The 21,507-nt window shown below is 42.0% G+C and overlaps 1 protein-coding gene across 1 annotated transcript; it reads left to right on the forward strand.

The window, feature by feature from the left end:
- Nucleotides 1–21: 21 nt before the first annotated feature.
- Nucleotides 22–13,057, forward strand: LOC118776514 (leucine-rich repeat-containing protein 19-like). Its single transcript, XM_036526874.1, has 4 exons — nucleotides 22–141; nucleotides 849–1,362; nucleotides 11,855–12,043; nucleotides 12,735–13,057. Exons 1-4 carry the CDS (start codon nucleotides 82–84, stop codon nucleotides 13,055–13,057), a joined length of 1,086 nt encoding a protein of 361 aa, XP_036382767.1. The 5' UTR covers nucleotides 22–81.
- The last annotated feature ends 8,450 nt before the right edge of the window (nucleotides 13,058–21,507 follow it).

The following is a 21,507-nucleotide window of genomic DNA, read 5'->3' on the forward strand; positions in this document are numbered from 1 at the left end:
ATAGCCTTTTATGTAGGTGTGTTGCTCTTCTACTTGTTGGACATTGGTCCTCCATCATACATTGCTGCTAAGGAGAAGACAATGGCATCCAGCAGCCTACTGCTCTTGTGTATTGGATTTGTTGAGGTGGCCTCAACACTGGTAAGTCAGTGGAGTACAGCATAGTATGCTATTTAGAGAAACTGTGCTTACTGTTGTTGGCAAGTAATCAGAATACTTTGTGGTACTCATGCAGGAAAAAACGTATTAAATCATTATCAGGATTAGCTTCAGCAAATGAGGTTCATAGTCTTTAGCTGCATCTTTTACATTAGAAATAGTTGATTCCATACTGTACACCATTAAAACTACATTGCCAGGGCAACAATGTAGCATAGTGGTAAGGAGTAGGGCTTGTAGCCGAAAGGTCGCTGGTTGGATTCCCTGCTGGGGTGCTGCTGCTGTACCTTTTGCACAAGGTACCTAACCCACAATTGCCTCAGTAAATATCCAGCTGTATAAATGGATAACATGTAAAAAAAAAAAAAAAACTGTAACCTATGTAAGTTGTTCTTAATAAGAATGTCTGCTAAATGATGATAATGTAATGTAATAGTGTAGATTTAACCTTTATAGATTAATCTGAACCACATATATGAATTATGTCAGGTACTTCATATTTAAAGTATAACTTAAGTTACATAAGCTTAACAGGACAGAGTCTTGTATGATCCCAGCCTCAGCATTTTCCAGTATAATTATACTGTATATAATATACTCTTGAATTCACCTGTAATATGTTAATGAGATTTCTTTTTTATAACAAAGTTAATCTATCATATTCATACTGTGTGTCCCCATCATTTCAGGATACAAATTTCAGCAAGTCCTTGCATCAGATTCCCTCTGATTTACTCTCTAACATCACAAAACTCAACCTGAGCCACAATGCCATAGCTCTGTCAGAAGTAGACATTGAGACTCTAAAAAACTACTCTAAACTAACGGAGCTCTATCTGGACAACAACATGCTGACGGTCCTGCCTGGCCACATGTTCGCCAGCCTTCCAGAGCTGCGGATCCTCAATGTTTCTTCCAATAACATCAGCAGAGTGGAACCCAAATCGTTTGCAGGCTTAGCTGACCTCAGTGTGCTGGACCTGTCCCGAAACTCCATACCATCGCTCCCACCTGGGGTGTTTTCCAACTTGTCCAGTCTGGAAGGTCTTTACCTGCAAGGAAACAACCTGCACTCTCTGGAGAATGGCACCTTTGTGGATCTGAAACGGCTAAGCCGCCTCGATCTGGATGGAAATCCATGGAACTGCTCTTGTGTTTTCCTGTGGGTGCTAAACTGCCTGAATGGCTCAAGAGTACAAATAGGTAAGACTGTTTACATTCATATTTTGCATTCAGCTGTTTGAATAAACAAAACTGCCTTCTGACCATGAACTATTACTGCAGTTAGCCAATTTAATGTGTGATTCATTTCGATATTTTTCTTGGATAGCATGTCTTATGTTACCTTCTACAGACTGCAGAAATTTTGTTATCTGGCAAGTTGTATGAAATTCTGCTCAACAAGTAGGTGTATCTATTGAGTGATTAATTCATTACACCCTATAGAAAATCATATAATCTTATTATAAGACAATGGTCAATGGTCATTTAATTTATCTATAATTATCTTTAATATATCTATAACACAAGAACAGATACAATTAGTATTCTGTCTCTGACCCATTTCACTGCATTAACTGTAGGGCTGTGTATTGGCAAGAATCTGGCGATACGATACGTATCATGATACAGGGGTTACGATTCAATACATTGCGATATATTGTGATACTGTAAGCAAGGCAACATATTGTGATTTTTTATCTAATTTTAGGAAAACTGTCATAGTATAAAGAACACACCACCATATGCAAAAAATCTGAGTAAAAAAAAAGTTTACTTTTTGTGCAATCAGAACAAAAAAGTCCAAAAAATCTTGCATTTATCAGACCCCTATATCAGTAAAAAAAAAAAAAATTAAATAAAAGTACTTGAAGGATTCTTTAGGTAACAAATTATGAAAATAAAAAATTGTAAACAGACAATGTTACATACAGTAAATACAGATGATGAACATTCTCAGATCCTTTTAGCTTGGGATTTCACGTTATTCCAGTTTGTATGTATGTCAGTGCTTATTTTTTAATGTCAAGGTTTTTGTGGAGGATGACGAGCTGGTCAACATGCCCAGCTTTCAGGACACTTCTCTGTGCGGTAATGATGTCTCCTGCGATGGAGAAAACTCTCTGCAGAGACGCTTGTGCCAGGAATGCACCGGAAATGCTTTGCTCCTCTGGATAGCTGAGGGTACTCGTGTTCGTGTTCTTTACACCACCTGAGAGGATTTTTCTGGGAGTCAGCTACAGCAGCATCATGTAAAGATTTTGGTGCAGCATTGTCTTTGGCAGAGGCAAATGTAGCTCCAAGCAAGTCAGCCAATACACATGAGCTCCTTGGTCTCTTCATGGGTGGCTGCGGGGCAGGGGCAGGGCCATCCTGGTAGTTAGGTGGGTGATCAACCTCCTCTGACTGGTCAGTCTCCTCCACCAGACTGCCCACCTCCTCTTGCTGCTGAAAAACATCAAAGCATCAAATCAGACTAGTATTAATTTTAAAGTAAATTTACATTAACTAAAACACATTAACTACCACAACACATAATCTGAGCCCAAATTCATCCTATTGCACATTACTCTTTTTGTACATAATTATGGAAGTCCAACTATTAAAACTAAATGGTCATCAATATCTTTCATTTATATTTATTCACTCAGATTTATACACATAACCTTTAATGTATGTAATAAAAACAAATAGCCTAATTTATCAATTTATTTACTTACATTCTGTTGCTTCTTTATGGCAGCCACCACAGCATCAGTCATTTTGGAGTAGGTCTCATTGGTCTCTGCTTCAGAGAGAAAGGGTAGATCCTTAAACCTAGGATCAAGAGCTGATGCCATGCACAGTGTCTCCCTCTCATTGGCATATCTCTTTCCCAGATCTTGTGTTATAGCAGCCTTGATGTCCTTCACTATCTGTATGTCATCCAGGCTTTCTTCTGTGCCCATGACAAGACTGGCATAAAGTGGTGCAATGATAGACAGAGTGGGCATGCTCTCCTCTAACATTACCAAGCTGGCATCCTTCATTGGCTTGAGTGCCTTGAGCACTTCCTCGGCACATGTGATGTCAGCATCGCTCAGTGTGAAGATATGCTTTTCACTCTTTCTGACCTCTGTTGAAAGGAGTTCTGCATAGATGGCTGGTTGTTGTTCCAAAAATTTTTCAATCATGTCATAAGAGCTGTTCTACCTTGTGACAATGTCTGTGATTAACCTGTGTGTTGGTAGCTGGAGCAGGTCTTGTTTGTGTTTTAGCTGGTGGCTGGCTATGGTGCTGCGTCGAAAAAAGGTTGTAACACGTCTGATCCTGCTGAGTAGTCGCTCCACTGCTGGAAATTTCAGTGCTTTCTGCGAGGCTAGATTCAGGCTGTGTGCAAAACATCGTACGTGGGTCATGTCTCCAAGTCCAGCCGCGACATTCATATTGGATGCATTGTCTGTTACAATGACGGGATCTTTCGCTTCCAATCTCCATTCAGTAACAGCCTCCTTTAGTAACCCTGTGATGTTCTCTCCTGTGTGGCTGTCATGCATCGCTCTTGTTTGTAGCACATACGAGTCCAGCTTCCACTCATCCATTATGCGATGCGCTGTTATGGTTACATACGATTCAGTGGCCCTCGATGTCCAAGCGTCACATGTCAAAGCGACTCTCTCAGCTGAGCTGAGAGATTCCAGCACCCTCGTTTTTACCTCCTTGTACAACTTGGGCATAGCGATGTCAGTGATGTGTTTTTGGGAGGGTATGGTGTAACGATCGAGGCTCCATTGTATTCACCATATTACGGAAGCCTTCTGTTAACACCACGCCCGGGTGCAAGCGTGGATCTGTGATGGGATTAAACGAGACACAATCAACTTGGTGGCATTTGCTTTCTCTCGCAGTTTATTCTGCTTTTCAACATAAATCATAACAATGACAATGACAACTTCTTAATGAATGATGAATTCTCAAAAATGCAGTGTTCCAGACATAACTATTCACTTTACATGACAACCTGTCAATTTAACACTGTAACTCATTCCCATAATGTCACAATGTGACTCTTCACACTGACATAGTTTTGAAGAGAATACTGAGGTGAAACAATACATTTGCGATCAGTCTCAGATACACATAACAAGACTACTATAAAGCATAGAATGTATCAAAACCAATGAGATAGATTGTACCAAATCAACTGAACAATAATAAATCCATCTCCAATGTGCTTACTTTTAAATGAATTAAACTGTAATCAGACCATTTTCAGGGTAGTTACTTCTCATACTGTTAAACATATCTTTCTTAGGCATACGATTAATGCATTCACTTCATTATTGATTTTTAGTGATCTTTATCACCATGCATAGCAATATCACCTTGACATAACCGAGCCTCCTAATCGGTTAGAACTTCTACCATTTGAACTATTTACAAATCGTTAGATATGCATCTCATTTATCTTCTTTTACAGCGATATATGCGTGAATTCCCTCTAACTCATGTAAACTCAATGACCGGAGCTAGTCTCCCTGCCGTGGCGGCTAGTTTTAGCGCCATTATGAACTTTACAAAAACTTGGTTTTAAAGCTTGCTACATTGTTTTTTCTCAACACAAATCGGATATAACTCTTCAATACATCATTGAGGTTTAAACCAACAACTTAGTTTAACGAAAATATGTATTTTAACACACCTGTGATGGGATTAAACGAGACACAATCAACTTGGTGGCATTTGCTTTCTCTCGCAGTTTATTCTGCGAGCAAGCCACCATCCATTTCCCTATCCCATCACTCTCGGAGCGCCCCCTATGGACCTGGATCTTCATGTGAAAACACTATGCCAATGAATTACAGTGAAATCACAGATCATAATGACAATAACGACAACTGGCAAAATTATCACAGTCTTCGCTCTTGGACACCTTTTTAACGTGGTTTTATCAAATGGCAATTTTAGTAAATAAACCTAAATATAACTAACCTAAATAACCTAAATAAAACATAAAATGAATTTAATGAACTACTGTGTATGAGTCTTCCTTGTGTTATTATCTGTATGTGTTGTGTGTGAGGCAAGAATGTCATGTACTAGCGCACCCCTCTGCACTCTCCCCCACTTAAAAGCCGTCTCCCAACAGTTTTCTCTTGTTTTCTTTAAGTTCTACGTCTTCCAAAAACTCTTAAACTCAATAAGTGTAATTATAGTTATTACTAGGAATCTGGTGTTGTACACTACAAGGACAGTATACTGGAGGGATATAGCATGGTGTGAAGCTATGTACTATTGGGAAAGGGTAATCAGGAGTGGACATAATGGCATTGGCCTCAGCTCTACACGGTCTGTATACTGGTTGGCCTAGTGTCTCATATGTCGACATTTCTTTTGGTCGCACAGCCCTACTTGATCTTCTCACTCCCTCTCCCTGATCTACATCATTCTCTCCTTCAGTCTCTTTTCTTCCATCATCAGATGCTCCTTCCTCATCTTGCATCTCAAAGTCACGTACCTCAGACACTTCCTCATCAAGTTCATCAGTTTCTGCTGTTGGCTGTTCTTGATGAGTCTCAGTGTGACAAAACTCACTGGCTGTTGGATGAAGTGCTGGTCGAGCATCTGGAGCTTGGGGCAATCTGTTCTCACCATGGGATGACCCTCTTCTGAAACTGTAATACGGCACTCCATCCAAGGGGTCTGCACTGCAAGTGAGGTCTTCCTCATCTGAGCTGTCTGTCACCGGCTCTACAGAGTGTTGAACCAGCTGCTGTCTCTTTTGTCTTTCTTTTACAGGCAGTCTTTGGTTGAGCGGTTCATTCTCCAGGGGTAGGTCTCTAACTGGCAACAGGAGATTGCGATGTAGTACCCGGGGAGGCTTGCTTCCTGTTTCTGGTTGCACCTTATACACTGGTCCATCTCCAATCCGTTCCATCACACGGTACACCATCTTCTCCCGGTACGCACGTAATTTCCCTGGACCTCCTCTCTCGGCGAGATTCCTCACGAGAACTCTGTCGCCCGCTTGAAGTGTAGAACCTTTCACTGTCTTGTCATAGTACTTCTTACCCTTGGCAGAGGACTTCTGACTGTTTTGAGCTGCGATCTGGTAAGCTTCTCGCATTCGGGTAGCCCACTTCTCTGCAAAACTCTTACGATCAGATGCCTCATTATCAGTGTTCAGGCCAAACAGCAAGTCTATTGGCAATCTTGGTGCTCGCCCATAGAGGAGAAAAAATGGAGAATAGCCAGTGGCCTCATGCCTTGTGCAATTATAGGCATGCACGATATGAGGCAAATGTTCCTTCCATTCACTCTTTTTTTCCTCATGCAGGGTTCGCAACATCTGAAGGAGCATCCTGTTCACCCTTTCCACGGGGTTCCCCTGTGGGTGATACGGGGTGGTCCGTGAGTGAGCAATTCCTGACAGTTGTTGTAGCCTTCGGAAAAGTGTGTTCTCAAACTCACGGCCTTGATCGTGGTGGAGCTTCTCCGGATAGCCAAAACGGGGAATAAAATCTTGAAAAATCTTTTTCCAGACTTATTCTTTGTCGGGTATGCCTGGACAAAGCGCGTGAAGTGGTCGACAAGGACAAGAATATATTCATAACCCCCTTTACTTGTCTCTAAGTGCAGGTAATCCACACAGGCTAGCTCAAATGGGGCACTGGAAGTGATCGAGCCCATGGAGGCTTTCTGATGCACATGAGGATGCTTCTGTTTTATGCAGGCGCACCTCTGGGTCACATAGTCCCCTATCTCCCGCTGCATAAAGGGCCAGTAGAACGGTTCGCGTGCTAAATGGACAACCTTATCTGCACCAACATGTCCCATCTCATCATGCAGGTTCTTCAGTACCACTGCCTTTAGCTTTCCAGGGAGGACTAATTGCTTATACTTTCCACTAGTTCAGTAAAGTATTCCATTCTCCACACTCAATTATTCCACTCATATAGCAGCCTTCTTGCCTCTGGTGTCATAAGTTCTTTGTCTTTGTCATTAGGAACCTGTCCTCTCTGTTTACACATCATCACATCATTAATGGCTGGGTCTTCTCGTTGTGCAGCTTTAATGTTTTCAGGGGTGACAGCAGCCACATTCTGTATTGGCACATCTATGTCTTGGGCACATCATTATCCATCACAACCTTACTTCCCTGCCACACTGCTGACACCGTCTCAGGAGACACCATCTCTGTGTGCTCATCAAAATGGTCTTCCAGCTTCAAAGGGTATCTGGACAAAGTGTCCGCATCTGCACTCAGCTTTCCGGGCCGATACTTAATGTCGAAGTGAAAATCCGCCAATTCACCCACCCACCTGTGTCCCACAGCATTCAGTCGAGCAGTGCTGAGGACATACTTCAACGGATTATTATCTGTGTAGACTGTGAAATTGGGTGCATAATAAAGATAATCTCGAAACTTGTCACAAATTGCCCATTTGAGTGCCAAGAATTCAAGTTTACCAGAGTGCAGGTGGTAGTTTCGTTCAGCTGGAGACAAAGTGCACGACCCATACCCAATGACACGAAGCTTGTTGTTCTGATGCTGATAGAGCACAGCTCCTAACCCTTCATTTGACGCATCTGTGTGCAACACAAATGGTAAGTCAAAGTTGGGGTAGACGAGAATGGATGGATTTGTGAGCATGTCAATGAGCTTTGAGACAACTTCCTGGTGCTTGGCAGTCCAGGTAATAGGTGTTCTGGAGTGAAGCTGACCACGTTCCTTCCGCTTGGGCTGACTATTAGCTCCCCTAGACTGTGGCTTGGTGATCTGCGCACTTGTTTCAGGTAAGCTCAGAAGTTCAAACAAAGGCCTGGCAAGACGAGAGAAGTCTTGAATGAAGGATCGGTAATAGCTTAAGAAGCCGAGTAACTTCCGCACATCTCCGACAGTGCCAGGGTTCTTTTCTTTTAGAGCCCTTACCGCCTCCACATCTTGAGGATCTATCTGGACTCCTTCTGCGGACACCAGACATCCTATGTATCTAACTTGTCTCTTAAAAATCTCGCACTTCTTTGGACGAAGCTTAATGCCATGTTCCCTCATGCGACACAAGACCTGTCTTAAGTCATTCACATGGTCCTCAAAAGTCTTCGAGTAACAAAGCACATCATCCAAGTACGGTACACAGGATTCATCTCTAATGCCCTCCAAAACCTCTTCCATGCACCTTTGAAAAGCAGCTGGAGCATTCGTTAAACCCAGACGGACCCACTCATATAGGCCCCAAGGGGTGCTAAACGCTGTTAAGTGTCTGGATTCTTCACTGACAAAGCCTTGGTGTTATGCACTCCCCTGGTCTAGGATGGAGAACCACAAATTGGCTCCCAGCTGTCCTAAAAGGTCCCTGTATGCGAACTTAATGGGTGTCTGTCGGGTATGGTCTTACGATTCAGTTCTCTGAAGACGACGCACAAACGTAAGCTGCTATCCTTCTTGCGGACACACACCACTGGGGATGAATATGCAGACTCTGACTTTCTTATCCAACCCCTATCCAACAGATTCCGTACATACTCCTTCACTTCCCGAAGCAAGGGTTTAGGGATTGAATTGTAGCTCTTTTGCACAGGGTGGTTGTCCGACAAGTTGATTTTCAATCTAAGGTTAGGGATGCAACCGATGTCGCTATCGTCTTCTGCAAAGACATCAGACTCCTCATACAACATGCGGCGAATGATTTCCTGTCGAGGTGCTGGCAGATGGGTTAGATCAACAGGTGGGTGCCATTTCTTTCGACAATTCTTCGGCACTCTCCCAGTATTGGTGGTTACATTACACTGGCTGAGCACTGACTTTGATCTTGCTTCTGATTAACAGGTGTCTGAAACGTCGGCCCAGCATTGACTGACCTACTGTGCACTACTGGCTCCAGCGTGCCAAGTACCGTTCGCTGAGGTAAGTAGATGTCATGCTGAGTGGCATTATATACAGGCACCGGCACTGTCTTTGAGGCACTATGAGGAACATTCAACAGGGCAGAAAACAACTCTAAGCCTTCTGGCACAATACTTTCAAGACACGGTTCGAACATCACAGTCTCTCCCTCAGGCAATGACCTAATGTGACACCGCACGTCTTGTAGCTGTCCACTGTTAATCCTCACTCCAATCTTACCCAGTCTTACCACACTAATGCTTGGCACCGCCCGTACTTCCCGAACTGTGGAGACCAAACATTCAGCGGTTTTCCTCTGCACCTTCATTGCCTCAGATAGCAGATCACATAGACTGACACCATTCATCTTCTCTGCACTTTCTTTGATTATCTCTTCAATTACATTAAAACCAAGCAGTGGATGGTCTACATAACTCTGACTTACAAGCACAGGCACATTGATTGCTACTTTACCTCCACTGCCACTCCGAATCTCCAAGAGAATGTCAACCCACCCTTCAAAAGGTATCTCTGTTCCATTAGCTGCTGTAACATGAAGCTCACAATCAGTCAACAGACTCTCAATGGGCTTCATTTCAACACTAACCTGTGCTCCACTGTCTAGCAACACCTGGACTTCAACACCATTGAGATGATAATTAAGCAAACACTTGCTGCCAATCAAACCAGCTAATCGTTCCTTTTTACCACTGGCCTGGACAGAAGTTCTCACATTTCACGTCCGAAGACAGTTCATCGTAACTGGGTACCCTCTGCCTTTTGTCCGTCGCCGGTAGTCCCTGTCCCTGTGCCTTCCCGCCATTTCCCATCTGAGTGTATTGTGAAAGACCAACCCACCGCTCGATGGCTTGACTGTCCACATTTGAAACAATGGGTGCAACGGTCATTCCCCTGGGACACACAGGACTTGCATTTCCCCTTGGCTTCAGGCTTGATGACTGGTTTTGGGCTGGGCGTGGTCTCAGGCTGTTGTTTGTATACTACTTTTTCTAAAAAGTTCTAAACTTCTTGCTAAAGCAGAAACCTGAGCAGTGAGGTCATGGATAGCATCACGGTTTGCCTTTACTTCAGTTTGGACTCTGTTCACTATTATCGCCTGGTGTAGCACTGACACTGGCAACTTTGGACTTGGTTGTACCCCCTAGGCGTTTCTGTCTCTCAGTTTCAGCATTAACAGATTTTGTAATTACTTCTAAGAGGGTATCATCTGTAATGTATTGGTTTGAGAGCATGGTGCGAATGTCTGTTCGAACATATGAGCACTTCTCATTGAATCCCTGATAAAGAGAGTGGAGAAATACTCCCTGGACAAGCTTGCGATCATACTGAAACTCTGACTCAGTCTGCTGAGTAGCAAGCAGCACCCTCTCCCTCAACCCCATTAACCTTTAGACAAACTGCTGGGGAGCTAGCTAGCTATCTTCGCCTTAGCTGGGCAGCACAGAAAAAGGGCTGACAACCAAAAATGAAGATGTGGGTTCATAGCAAGAAACACCCTATAAAACCCGCAACCTATATCAGGGGTATCCGCAAAGGGCCGGTTTGACTTTTGGGTGGGTGGGTGGTTTGACAGTGGGTGCTAACGTTATCGCCCACTAGCGCCAAACTTTTTCTTCATTCGTGTAAGAATTGTAACTCACCTTATCAACTGCAGCCATTTCCTCTTCTCTTTCTCATCGCAAGGAAAGCGGCAGAATGATAACTGAATAGTTTTTTTGGACTCGGATCTAGTCAAACGACAAGGGACACAGCACTGCGACATGCTGTAAAAATGAGAGCCTCAGCCAACTCAGTAGAGGCTTGTACTCGGAAACAGTATTATTGGAAGGTCGATACGTCACGACTTAAGCGGATAGTGGTGTAACTGATCGTAGTTGATCCGTGATCCGTACGGATCACCCCCCACGGTTCGGCACGCATGTGAACCGCGAATTAATTGCAAAGTTTAACCATAATAGTGTGAAATACAGTTTTACTGCCACTGTTACTTTTTAAAGTAATAATTCTCTAAATATTGATGCAGAATTGCAGTGAAAAGATACAAGCACCATTTTAAAAAACAGCAAATTTACTTAGCAGAAGTGTTGCGAAGACGAAGGCTACGTCTGAAATCGCTCACTCGTTCCCTTACTATTCAGTCATACAATAAATTAATAATTTTCTGGATATAGTTTTATGTTTGCAAGTTTATTCGAACATTTGTATGAACAGCTTTGTGTCTAACTGTGCCAGCCAGCTAGCTAAGTGACTAGCCAGTTACAACTGACATTAACCTGCTAGCTAGATAATACCAATACCTATCTAGCTATCACTAGCTAACTTAATGAAAGAACTAGCACCCAGCTTCATCTGTTCAAATTTGTTGAAACTAACGTTAACTAGCTAGCTGGCAGTTAAGTCCAGCAATCAAGTGTAAAATGTATATATATGCATCAGGCTATACAGTCAGGCTTCGCAGTCGAAGCTGTCGCAATATTACAGACTAGTGAGTCCAGTGGTTCTTACACCGTGAGTTTTGTGATCCGTTGCACCCCTAATGTAAACTATTAATTAAAAATCGATACAGTGTTTTTGAGAATCGATACAGTATCACAAAACATAATATCGCGATACTCAAGTGTATCGATATTTTCTTACACCCCTAATTGAAATTCATATGCTCATTGTAAGACATGAGTAAAGAGGACGCGTTTCAGGTGCAAACGTGTCTTGTACATTTGGTTCAGTATTATTTTCCAATGTTTGTGAGTTGCCCTGAATGACTGGCTGCTGACAACAACAATGTGTAAATGTGGATTCCGTTACCAGATCAGGGGGCAGTTTGTGCCTATCCAGAGGACAAAGCTGGTAAAAATATCTTGAACAGCATCGCTACATGTTTCATGGAGCCAAAAACGACTGGAGCACCATCAGTCACTGCAGCCACTTCAGTCTTGACCATGCACACACACCCTACTGGTCACAATAACAGCGGTAACCTGACCAGCTCCAATAAAGGTAAGCAATTAGAAATTGATTAGTTAATATATTGATCCTGTTATGGATGTTGTTCTCTTTGTGAGGAACTAAAGAATGACTTTCCTTGACTGAGGCTCTGAAATTCTTGGAACTGCACATCATAGAGGGCAGAAATAATATGAATTAACTGTATGAATGGTTAGAGACAAATCAGAGCATACCATTTTGTTTACCCTGGTACTTACAGTAACAAAATTATGATGATTTTAAGCAATAGAAAATGATGATTACCTGGAGAATGTTAGCGACTCGCATAGGAAACAGGGCACAGGAAGTTATGTCGAAAACAGGGGCCCTCACACTGTAATAGCCTTGGAATTAAGACGCAACAGGTGTGTGTGTGGAGGTTATTAACCATATGGATAGATGGCTAACTAACAAGATAATAATCGCTCACATATTAGGCCATTTTCAATAGAATTTGGTACATACAGGTATGCCATAGTCACAAGGTAAATCAGTGAAGGATGATACTGTGACATGCAGCCAAGAGATTCAAGCCTTGTTTTCAAATTGCCATAGCCATGGAGCAAATATTTTCAATGTTTGACTTTAGATGATGCCAGTAATGCCATCTCACTTTGCTAGGCCTGGCTATCGAGTGATTTCATTGGCTGAACTGACTGCTTCTCTTGATTGCATCTCTATGCATGCTGTTCTTCTTTCCCAGAGGCCAGCGAGGGAATCCCAGCCACGGGGAGCAGCTGGAAGTTCCTGGCGGCCGTGGTGGTGATTGCTCTTGGCACCTCCCTGCTGATCGTGTGTGCGGTCAAGTCGCCCTCATGTTACAAGCTGATGTTTGACTACCGACACAGAAGACTGCGTGAGGAAGATGAGGAGGAGGAGCCTGACCTCTTCACTACCCACTGCCACTCCAACTTTAGCCTTGAGGCGGAGCAAATGGAGACCAGTGCCCAGGAGCTGGATGCTGGGGCAGACGACGAGGACAGCTACATCGACACTGCTGTCTCCAGGGACAACAAGGAGGCCTGACAATTTCCCCCACTGGGAACCAAGCATGACACACATGGTGACCATTCACATTTACGGTGAACCATACTCCCATGGGCTTTATGAGGCCTTAGGCTTGTCATGTCTGAAGGTGAAAAATACTTTGTTTTCCACATGTGAATGGACAATTAATTACTGTGTGTGGTTGTGCTTGCCTCACACACTTTTGATAGGCTTTAAGAAAGCTATCTTTTGATTGTTTGTATTGTTTTATGAAAATGTGTTTTGTAATTCTTTCTTTGGTAGAAATGCATGAATGTACTGCATGTGGCAGATACCAGTACTCAACTGGGTAAAAGTGAACTCGGTCAAGAACACAAAGCAGCCTTACTGCCCTGTTTCCTAAAAATGGTTGGAAATCAGCACAAATGTACGTAAGATGACATTCATGATTCATATGTTGAAAAAAAAGCAATTTTTTCACACTACCAGAGCAGAATCTTCTATGAAAGACAATGTAAATAGTTGGTTGATTTCTGAAGTGATTGATTAATAGTCAATTCCCCCATGTGGGCTTGCAAATGTATTCACAGTGTGGTAAAGAAATGTGGGATCCAGTTTGCTCCAGTGGATGATGGGTCTGACATGGAGGAACAGACCACGCAGTGACCCTGTTGGAATTTGTGCCCTAACAACACAGCCACACTCAGACTGTAACCCCATTGTCTAAATCTGCATGTCCTCAGGCCTCGTGTCTTGGACTGGCCACTGTTACATCGCAATGCTGCCCACAGGCATTTTGAGTTAGTGTGACATGCACATGGAAGTTCACAGAATATTCTGGGGATGTGCATTTCTGATTTTATCAAATACTTTATGTTATGGGCTTTCAGAATGTGCTTTTAACTTGCACTGGAATTGCACAGCTATCAAAAAGATATTTCAATTTACAGATTTCTGTATGTTTCAGACCGTGAAAAAATCATAGAACTGATAAAATTAATGTTTAAAAAGATAAAAGCAAAATTATGACATACAGCCACAGAAGGTGTAAGATGATAGGATTTTCATCACTCATAACAATTATTCTCGCTTCTCAGTGAAAATGATATCCATTCTTTGGGATTGTCTGTCATTGTCTATGTCAATGCTTGCCAAGCAGAAACTGTAAATTATCATTGCTTAGCTGGGCTGAACAGCCTTCCATTGCTTTATGGAACTAATAAAAATAAATTGCATCGTGTTTCAATAAATCCTTTTTAGTATTCATTTTCTTGTTAAGTCAAAGAATCCTGTCTCATATTATCAGATCAACAAACCCCCAATTTTGTCAGGGATTATGGAAATTAACAGTATTACATTGCCATAAGAAAAGGGCTTCTGTTATTGTGCAGCTGACCAACAGAGGGCACCAAATGTTGTTTTTTCTGCATTTGTGATATCCACATAATGATGTGGAGTCTGGCACAAACCTGTAAAATTAGTTTTTGTTTTTTTTTTAGCAAAAAAAATACACCATGTTAAAAGAAATCAGGAATGTTATATTGGATGCAGACATGTATGCATATGCAATATTTGCTTTCTTGACCAAATGTTTGAACCCTAAGGATTAACCTGTTTCCCACCCTTTACATTTATTTATTTTCTTGCCATCTTCATTTTTCTTTTTCCTTGTAGTCACATACAAACCACCATATGTTATATCATATTGTTAGCAGGAGGTCTTGTAAGATGTAAAATGGAAACCTAGAATAACTGAAATTTGACTCCAGATCACAGGTATTATAGCAACTGGAATAGTATCGTTTGGAAAAAGATATAAAGCAATAGATGTTTATGCTGAAATCTGATGTGTGCACATTTTAATTTCATAGAGAGGAACCTACCTGGGATCTGCACTGCAATCACATTATTGCCCCAAGGATGGTTGCAGACAAAACCTTGCACAGGCATATCCATGTAAAGACCTTCTGTGAGATCTTCTTAAACAGCAGCACACTGGTAAATGTGTTGTTAAAGACATGCATTTAAATAATGAAATCTTAAAATCATAAGCACATTTATCTGGAGCCAAGAGACTGATGATGCTGAATAAAATAATCTGACAGGATATTATTAGCATTATCCATTGGAGACTTCCCCTTTTAAAGGTTCTTTTTTATTAGTATTCTTTGGAACTGCCATTACATAGTACAATTGTACTGGATCAGGTTGAAAATTGCTCATGGTGCTTTTACCACTATCCAATATGTTCCAGACTAAAGTTATGCCGACTTAATTAGTTAATGCCAAATAAGTTGGGGAGGGAGCAACAGAGGCAAGGGAACAGAACAAGATGTCTTATAGTCTTCCATTTCGACACTATGGCTTCAGCTACCAATAAATCACTATACAGAGACATGCTGATCCATACTATACTCAGTCTAATCAAGTATATCTGACACTGAAATTTGGAAGAGTATCAAGTTATCAAGTGAAGGAACCTCTGAAAGTTCAAACTCTCAGTGGGCAGAGCTGCATACAATTTGCAGAAGGGATCAGGAGGTGGAGTTGCCTTCCTGAGGCTGCACTTTACCTCCCATGATCCCCGGTATGCAAAAGTCAGTGTACTTTGATTGTTGTACACGGCCAAGAATGTGCCAAAAGTCTATGTGCATGGATGGCTGACTACAATTCTTCATGAAGAACCCACACTCAAGAAAGCAGCGGGGTTTTGGGTCCAAAGTTGCAATCAGGGCAATTTGGGGGCTGGTGTGATTTCTAACTTATGTGCTAAGTGCTTGTACATATTATTAGGGGTTCACTCCTCTGTCTTAACAGTGATACAGTACAATCTTGTGACCCTTGCAACAATATGATATAAGAATATATCTACAATTTCACTTTGATTCAATGCGATATGGTTCAATTCAACACATTTTGATACAATATGATAACAATAAAATTTTTATGTGCTGTAAAAGAAATGTAAAATACACTATATGGACAAAAGTATTTGGCCACACCTGTTTTTCAGGGTTTGGGCTGATCTCCAGTGAAGGGCAATCTTAATGCTTCAGCATACCAAGACATTTTGGACAATGCTATGCTTCCAAGTTTGTGGCAACAGTTTGGGGAAGGCCCTTTTCTATTCCAACATGACTGTGCCCCAGTGCACAAAGTAAGGACTATAAAGACATGGTTTGATGAGTTCGGTGTGGAAGAACTTGACTGGCCCGCACAGAGCCCTGACCTCAACCCCATCGAGCACCTTTGGGATGAACTGGAACAGAGATTGCAAGCCAGGCCTTATCGTCCAACTTCAGTGCCTGACCTCATAAATGCTCTACAGAATAAATGGTCACAAATTCCCACAGAAACACTCCAAAATCTTGTGGAAAGCCTTCCAAGAAGAGTGGAAGCTGTTATAGCTGCAAAAGGGGGACAAACTCCATATTAAAGTATATATATTTGAATACAATGTCCCTGTTGGTGTAATGGTCAGGTGTCCGAATACTTTTGTTCATATAGTATATCTAAGCATTAGCTCATCTTTTGCCATTGAAACACTCAATGTTCAAGGATAGGTAGGATTGTCACCAGCATTGAAGTTTCATCAAAATTGCTGCCTTAATATAAATTTAAAAATTAGATTAAAAACATCAACGGTATGGATTGATTCTTATAAGCAGCATTGAACATTGATTGCTGTGCCTCACTAGTGCTCTCTCGTGTTTGGGGATGAAGCAAAGAGACAAATTCCCTCTACTCTAAAAGTATGAACCTGCCAACGCCACCACTCCCTGCCACCTCCTGCACAATGACTTGTATGCACGTGCTAGCATGCTAACTAGGTGTACGTAGTTTTGCTTTGCTCAAGTTTAATTTTGGGATGACACGTGTACCATCCACCAAGCTACAGGCTCACAGTTAGAGTATCTGGGGACTCCTAAAGAAGAAACCCCCATGCTTGATCTAAGGAAGAATAAACTGCTAAGTCACCAGTCCTTTGCTGAAACATGTCAGTCATCAAACAAGCCTGACATTTCTGACATTCTCAATGCAGACACTTTCATGGATGGCCCTTGGTTATTGGGAAAAAATAAAAAATTTGGAATGTGTTTTGGTTTCTGTTTATCAGTATTAACACCTGGCAATAAATGGCATACTCTGTGTATATTATGATTTCCTTCTGCCCTCCATATTGGTGGCAGTTTATCAGTCCACTGTAAGGATAGAGGTCATATGGTCATTTCAGAGGCCCAAAACTGACACTGATGATCTTGAGATGGCCTCCTTCCCTCCTTTCCACATGCCTTCAACACCAATAGGTGATTTGTACTGTTCAATTCAGTGTAAAGTCACAGACATGTTTATTTCAGTAGATCTATACTGGAGTTGAAAGGCTGCTTTATTGAGTATGAGGAAAATTTGCATCGTAGTGGATTTCATATTATTAGGTTAGCTAGAGGGCCCCTCACTACCTCTACAAGTAATGGTGGGGGGGGGGGTTTAGGAACACATGCAACTCTGCTAGCTTGCTTGAGTTGGCATTAAGACGTAAAAAAAAACATGTAGAGACATCCATAAAGTGGTGGTGCACCTCAGTTTAACAAAGAAATCACTGGAATTACAGATAACGTCCCACTTTGTGTTTCTGTTAAAATTCTTTTTACATGGGGGGATAAAACATCTAGCAACATCTCAGAAAAGAAGAAATACAATTTCCCAGCATTCTGCACAATTTTCAGTTGCTCTCTGAACAAATGTACAGCAACTCAAAGAGGAAGGACAAAATAAAAGGCAGACCATTACCACAGCCGCATCTTAGACAACATATACTGCCTGAACTGTACAGAATCATCATCTGTATGTCAAAGTAGCTATCATATATGACATTAATATTTCTGGAGAAAATGAGGTTTAGTGCTTTGGCCCTGTGACCCCATGGTCAAAAGTCCTGTGTGCTAACCTTTAGAATGCCCTCTGGAGAACATCACGTCACTTCTTTCCTTTCTTAGGGTGTTTTGTTAGCCTACGCGTGAAACAGAGTGGAGAGGCAGGTGGACACGACTCTTTGCTGAGAGTTGGCCTCCTTTCAGGAGCCCTCCTGCACCAACAATTAGACACACTTTCACCAAGACAAGGCAATCCGAGTTAAATAACACTACACTTATAAAATGGAAGTCCTATGGTAGCCAAGCAGACACACAACATTACATTTCAGCCAGCATGGGAACCAAGGAAACCATTTTTCTGTAGGAGTCAAAAGTAGTTAAGCCTGACACAAAAGAGGTTTATAAGAAGAACATGCATGCGTTCAAAACCAAAAGAAATATAATATTTTAAAATAGGCTTGTCAGTTTCACAGAATATGAAGACATCAATATGGACAAAAATAAACTGAAAGTTGAGTGAATGCCCATCAATTATTGATTTTATGGTGTGAGACACATTTCAAAAGAAATCCTCTAAAACTGAGAAAAAAAAATATAGGCAAAGCTGGTAGTGTCCTTGGTGCTGGTAGTTAAATTTTGCCAATAACAAAAAATGACTGTGTAACTCTCACCATTAATTGAAGAATAGTCTGAGTAATTTAGTTTGAGTTGTTGCTTAACAATCGAGACACAGTTTCAGTTTTATCATATACAGTGCATGCATTTTTGAATATGAACCTTGAATTTTAAACACACCAAGGTGGCTTAGTGCCCGACATTTTATAATACAAATGTCTTTTTGACAGTAGGTGTTATTTTGCCACTGAACTGATAAGCTGCCACCCTCCCTACTGGCTCAAAAGGTAATCTTTCATTAACACAGCAATCCCCTTATCACAGTCTTTCAGAGTGTCAAAAACGCTTATCTCCGCGAGCCAGCAGACTGCAGCGAGCTCTCGCAGGAATGAAGCACTGACAAAAGAAGCCCTCGGGCATTGATTTCCTCCGTCTCGCCGCTAACCCGCGGTAAACGACTTGCTAAATTTTTGGTCCGGACAAACGCCTCGCACCCCGAAACCAAACAGCCCCATAAAAAGCACAACTGGGGAAATTCTGTGAAACTGGCAATTTTTTGATGGCATCAAAACAAAAGCGGAGACGACACTGTTTAAACGACTCCTCGCATGGACCCTGGGTAAACATTTGCGTAATGGCTACGTAATTACCCACGCCACGCTTTTGCTCTTTTCACCAAAGCGAGATTTATAGTGAGAATGGACACGCTGTTCAAACGTAACCTTTTGGTTGTTCTTTTCACTCTGTTACTGCCATTAGGGCGTTTGTGGTATTTGAGCCCCTCCTTTTACCAGAACTCCAACTGAATAGAATCTGTAATAGTGAGACATACACTCGTCATTAGGATGGTTGCCATTGAAAGAATTCTTTGGTTTGACAATAGACCAACGCTGTCAAGCCATATTATATTTGATGTTCTGGTGTTCTGTGATCACATTTTTAACAGTTCTGCAAAACTGAATTAGTCTTAAAAACAAAGAAATGTTTATACAGGAAACATACTTATGAGGCATATTTGTTCTGATGGGAAGTTTTCTCTCTTTTTAGAGACTCAACATTATAATTGAAAAATTATATTTCAACTGTAAAACAAACTGAAATTAAGAGAGGACTTATTTTGGTCGTGTGGAGTTGTGGTTAGGGCCCTGGAGTGCCCGAACCAGAATCCCAGACAGGACACTGCTGTTGTACCTTTGAGAATATGAGCAAGCAGTGCACAGCTAAGTCGGAAGTAGTTACTTCATCTGAATTACCACAGTAAATATCCAGGTAGACTATAGACTATACCAACAATCAGTATAAGCTTCCCCAGACAAGGACATCATATGTTGTGCACATATGAAATCAAATTTGCTGTGTGAACCACAACATCATGTAAATGACCTTCGCCATCAGGTAGCTCAAACCTTGGATACATCATAGTTAATAGCAAGCTCTGCCAAGGCTGCGTGGGCCTATTTCGGTACCGCAGACACATTCAAAAACACAAAACATCTTTGCTTTTGCTTTCCCAGGTCTTCCTTCTTGTGCAAACAAATGATTGAAAACACCCCTGATGTTTCTTTAGGGGCGGGGGGAGGAGGGTATATACATTGGGGCAAAGTTTTCCGTGGGCCCAAGAAGAAGCGTGCGGGGCACTAGTGCAGGTGCAGTGTTGGAAGTGCAGCTAAGACCCATGAATGGGGCCAATTCAGCACAAGCCCACTGGGCCTGCTCTCCGGGGCTGCAGGATAATCCGCCCCCCATAATCGGATTATGCAAATTCCTACTCCACACAGAGGGGCTTTTATGACAGGCTGGATCTTTGAAAACAACACTTGAAGGGTGGAAAGAAACAGTGACAATCGCTTAAACTAGACATTAGTTTTTGATCTGATTGGAGGCTGGAAGTGGTGGGGGGCTAGACTGAGAGAGGGGAACGGAAAGGACTGGCCCCGTGCTTGTCGGTTGGGGCTCCCTGGCGTCGGGGGCTGCAGAGCGACAGTTTAAGACGCCAGCCTATGACCTGGGACACTGGCTCCTGCTCCCTTACTGCCTGTAATTTATGTGTGGCCCCTGGAATGGCTCAACAAGATTACCACACTTCTGACAAAACCGACATTGTAAAAATGTCAGTCTGGGTTTGGTATTTTCAACTTTTGTGGCCCAATCGCTCAGTAACGTCAACATCCTTGTGGACACTTTGCCTTGTGTGGGTTTTTGGTCATGGTGAGGAATGAATCAGGGACAACATGCACTGAGTCCAGGGCAGTATTAAAAAGGAAAGAGGGGAAAACAGGCAGGAAAGCAATAAAGGAGAGTGGCACTTCAATACTCCTGAAATGACCCCCCAGCTCAATGGAAACCCCTTTGAGAAAGGTTTATGTGCGTTATTGCTTGACCTCGTATTACAGTGTGGCTGGATTAGGACCAATTTAAAAACAGTGACAGCAGAATGGTGAGAAGCAGAGGTCATAACAAAAAGGGAGAAAGACAAGCAGTGTATAAAATGCACATGTTCCAAAAAGCAGTGGAGCTCAGTTATATCTCTTTACCTACAAATACAAAGTCTGAGCCAATTGCTAAGCAATAGTAGTGTTTTTACTGTGTGGACCATAAAAACAAATGTGACAATTGTTGTGTACTTTTATAAGAAGATGGGTCAAATCTATGACTCCCAAGTCACTGTAAGTGAAGGTCAGCAGAAGAAAGGTGTCTTTCATCACTGGTTATATTATCTTTAGTTTACTGTATATAGCATAACAAATTTAAATGAGAGCGCAAAGTGTTTACTTCCTGTCTATTTCTTGGAATCCACCACAATTTTGCATGGTGGTACAAAAATATTTAACACCTAAATTCTCAGAGGTAGATTATCACAGCTGAAACTATATAACACTGCATTAAAAGGAGACCTGAAAATAGCACCCTAAAGTAAACACCTCCCACGCTGACATAATGTGGTGCATTGGGAGTGGCCGAACAGCGGCGCACGTCACACAATGGTTCCCAACCAGCTAT

This window comes from Megalops cyprinoides, chromosome 4, assembly GCF_013368585.1.
Source record: "Megalops cyprinoides isolate fMegCyp1 chromosome 4, fMegCyp1.pri, whole genome shotgun sequence".
In the NCBI taxonomy this organism is placed as follows: Eukaryota; Metazoa; Chordata; class Actinopteri; order Elopiformes; family Megalopidae; genus Megalops; species Megalops cyprinoides.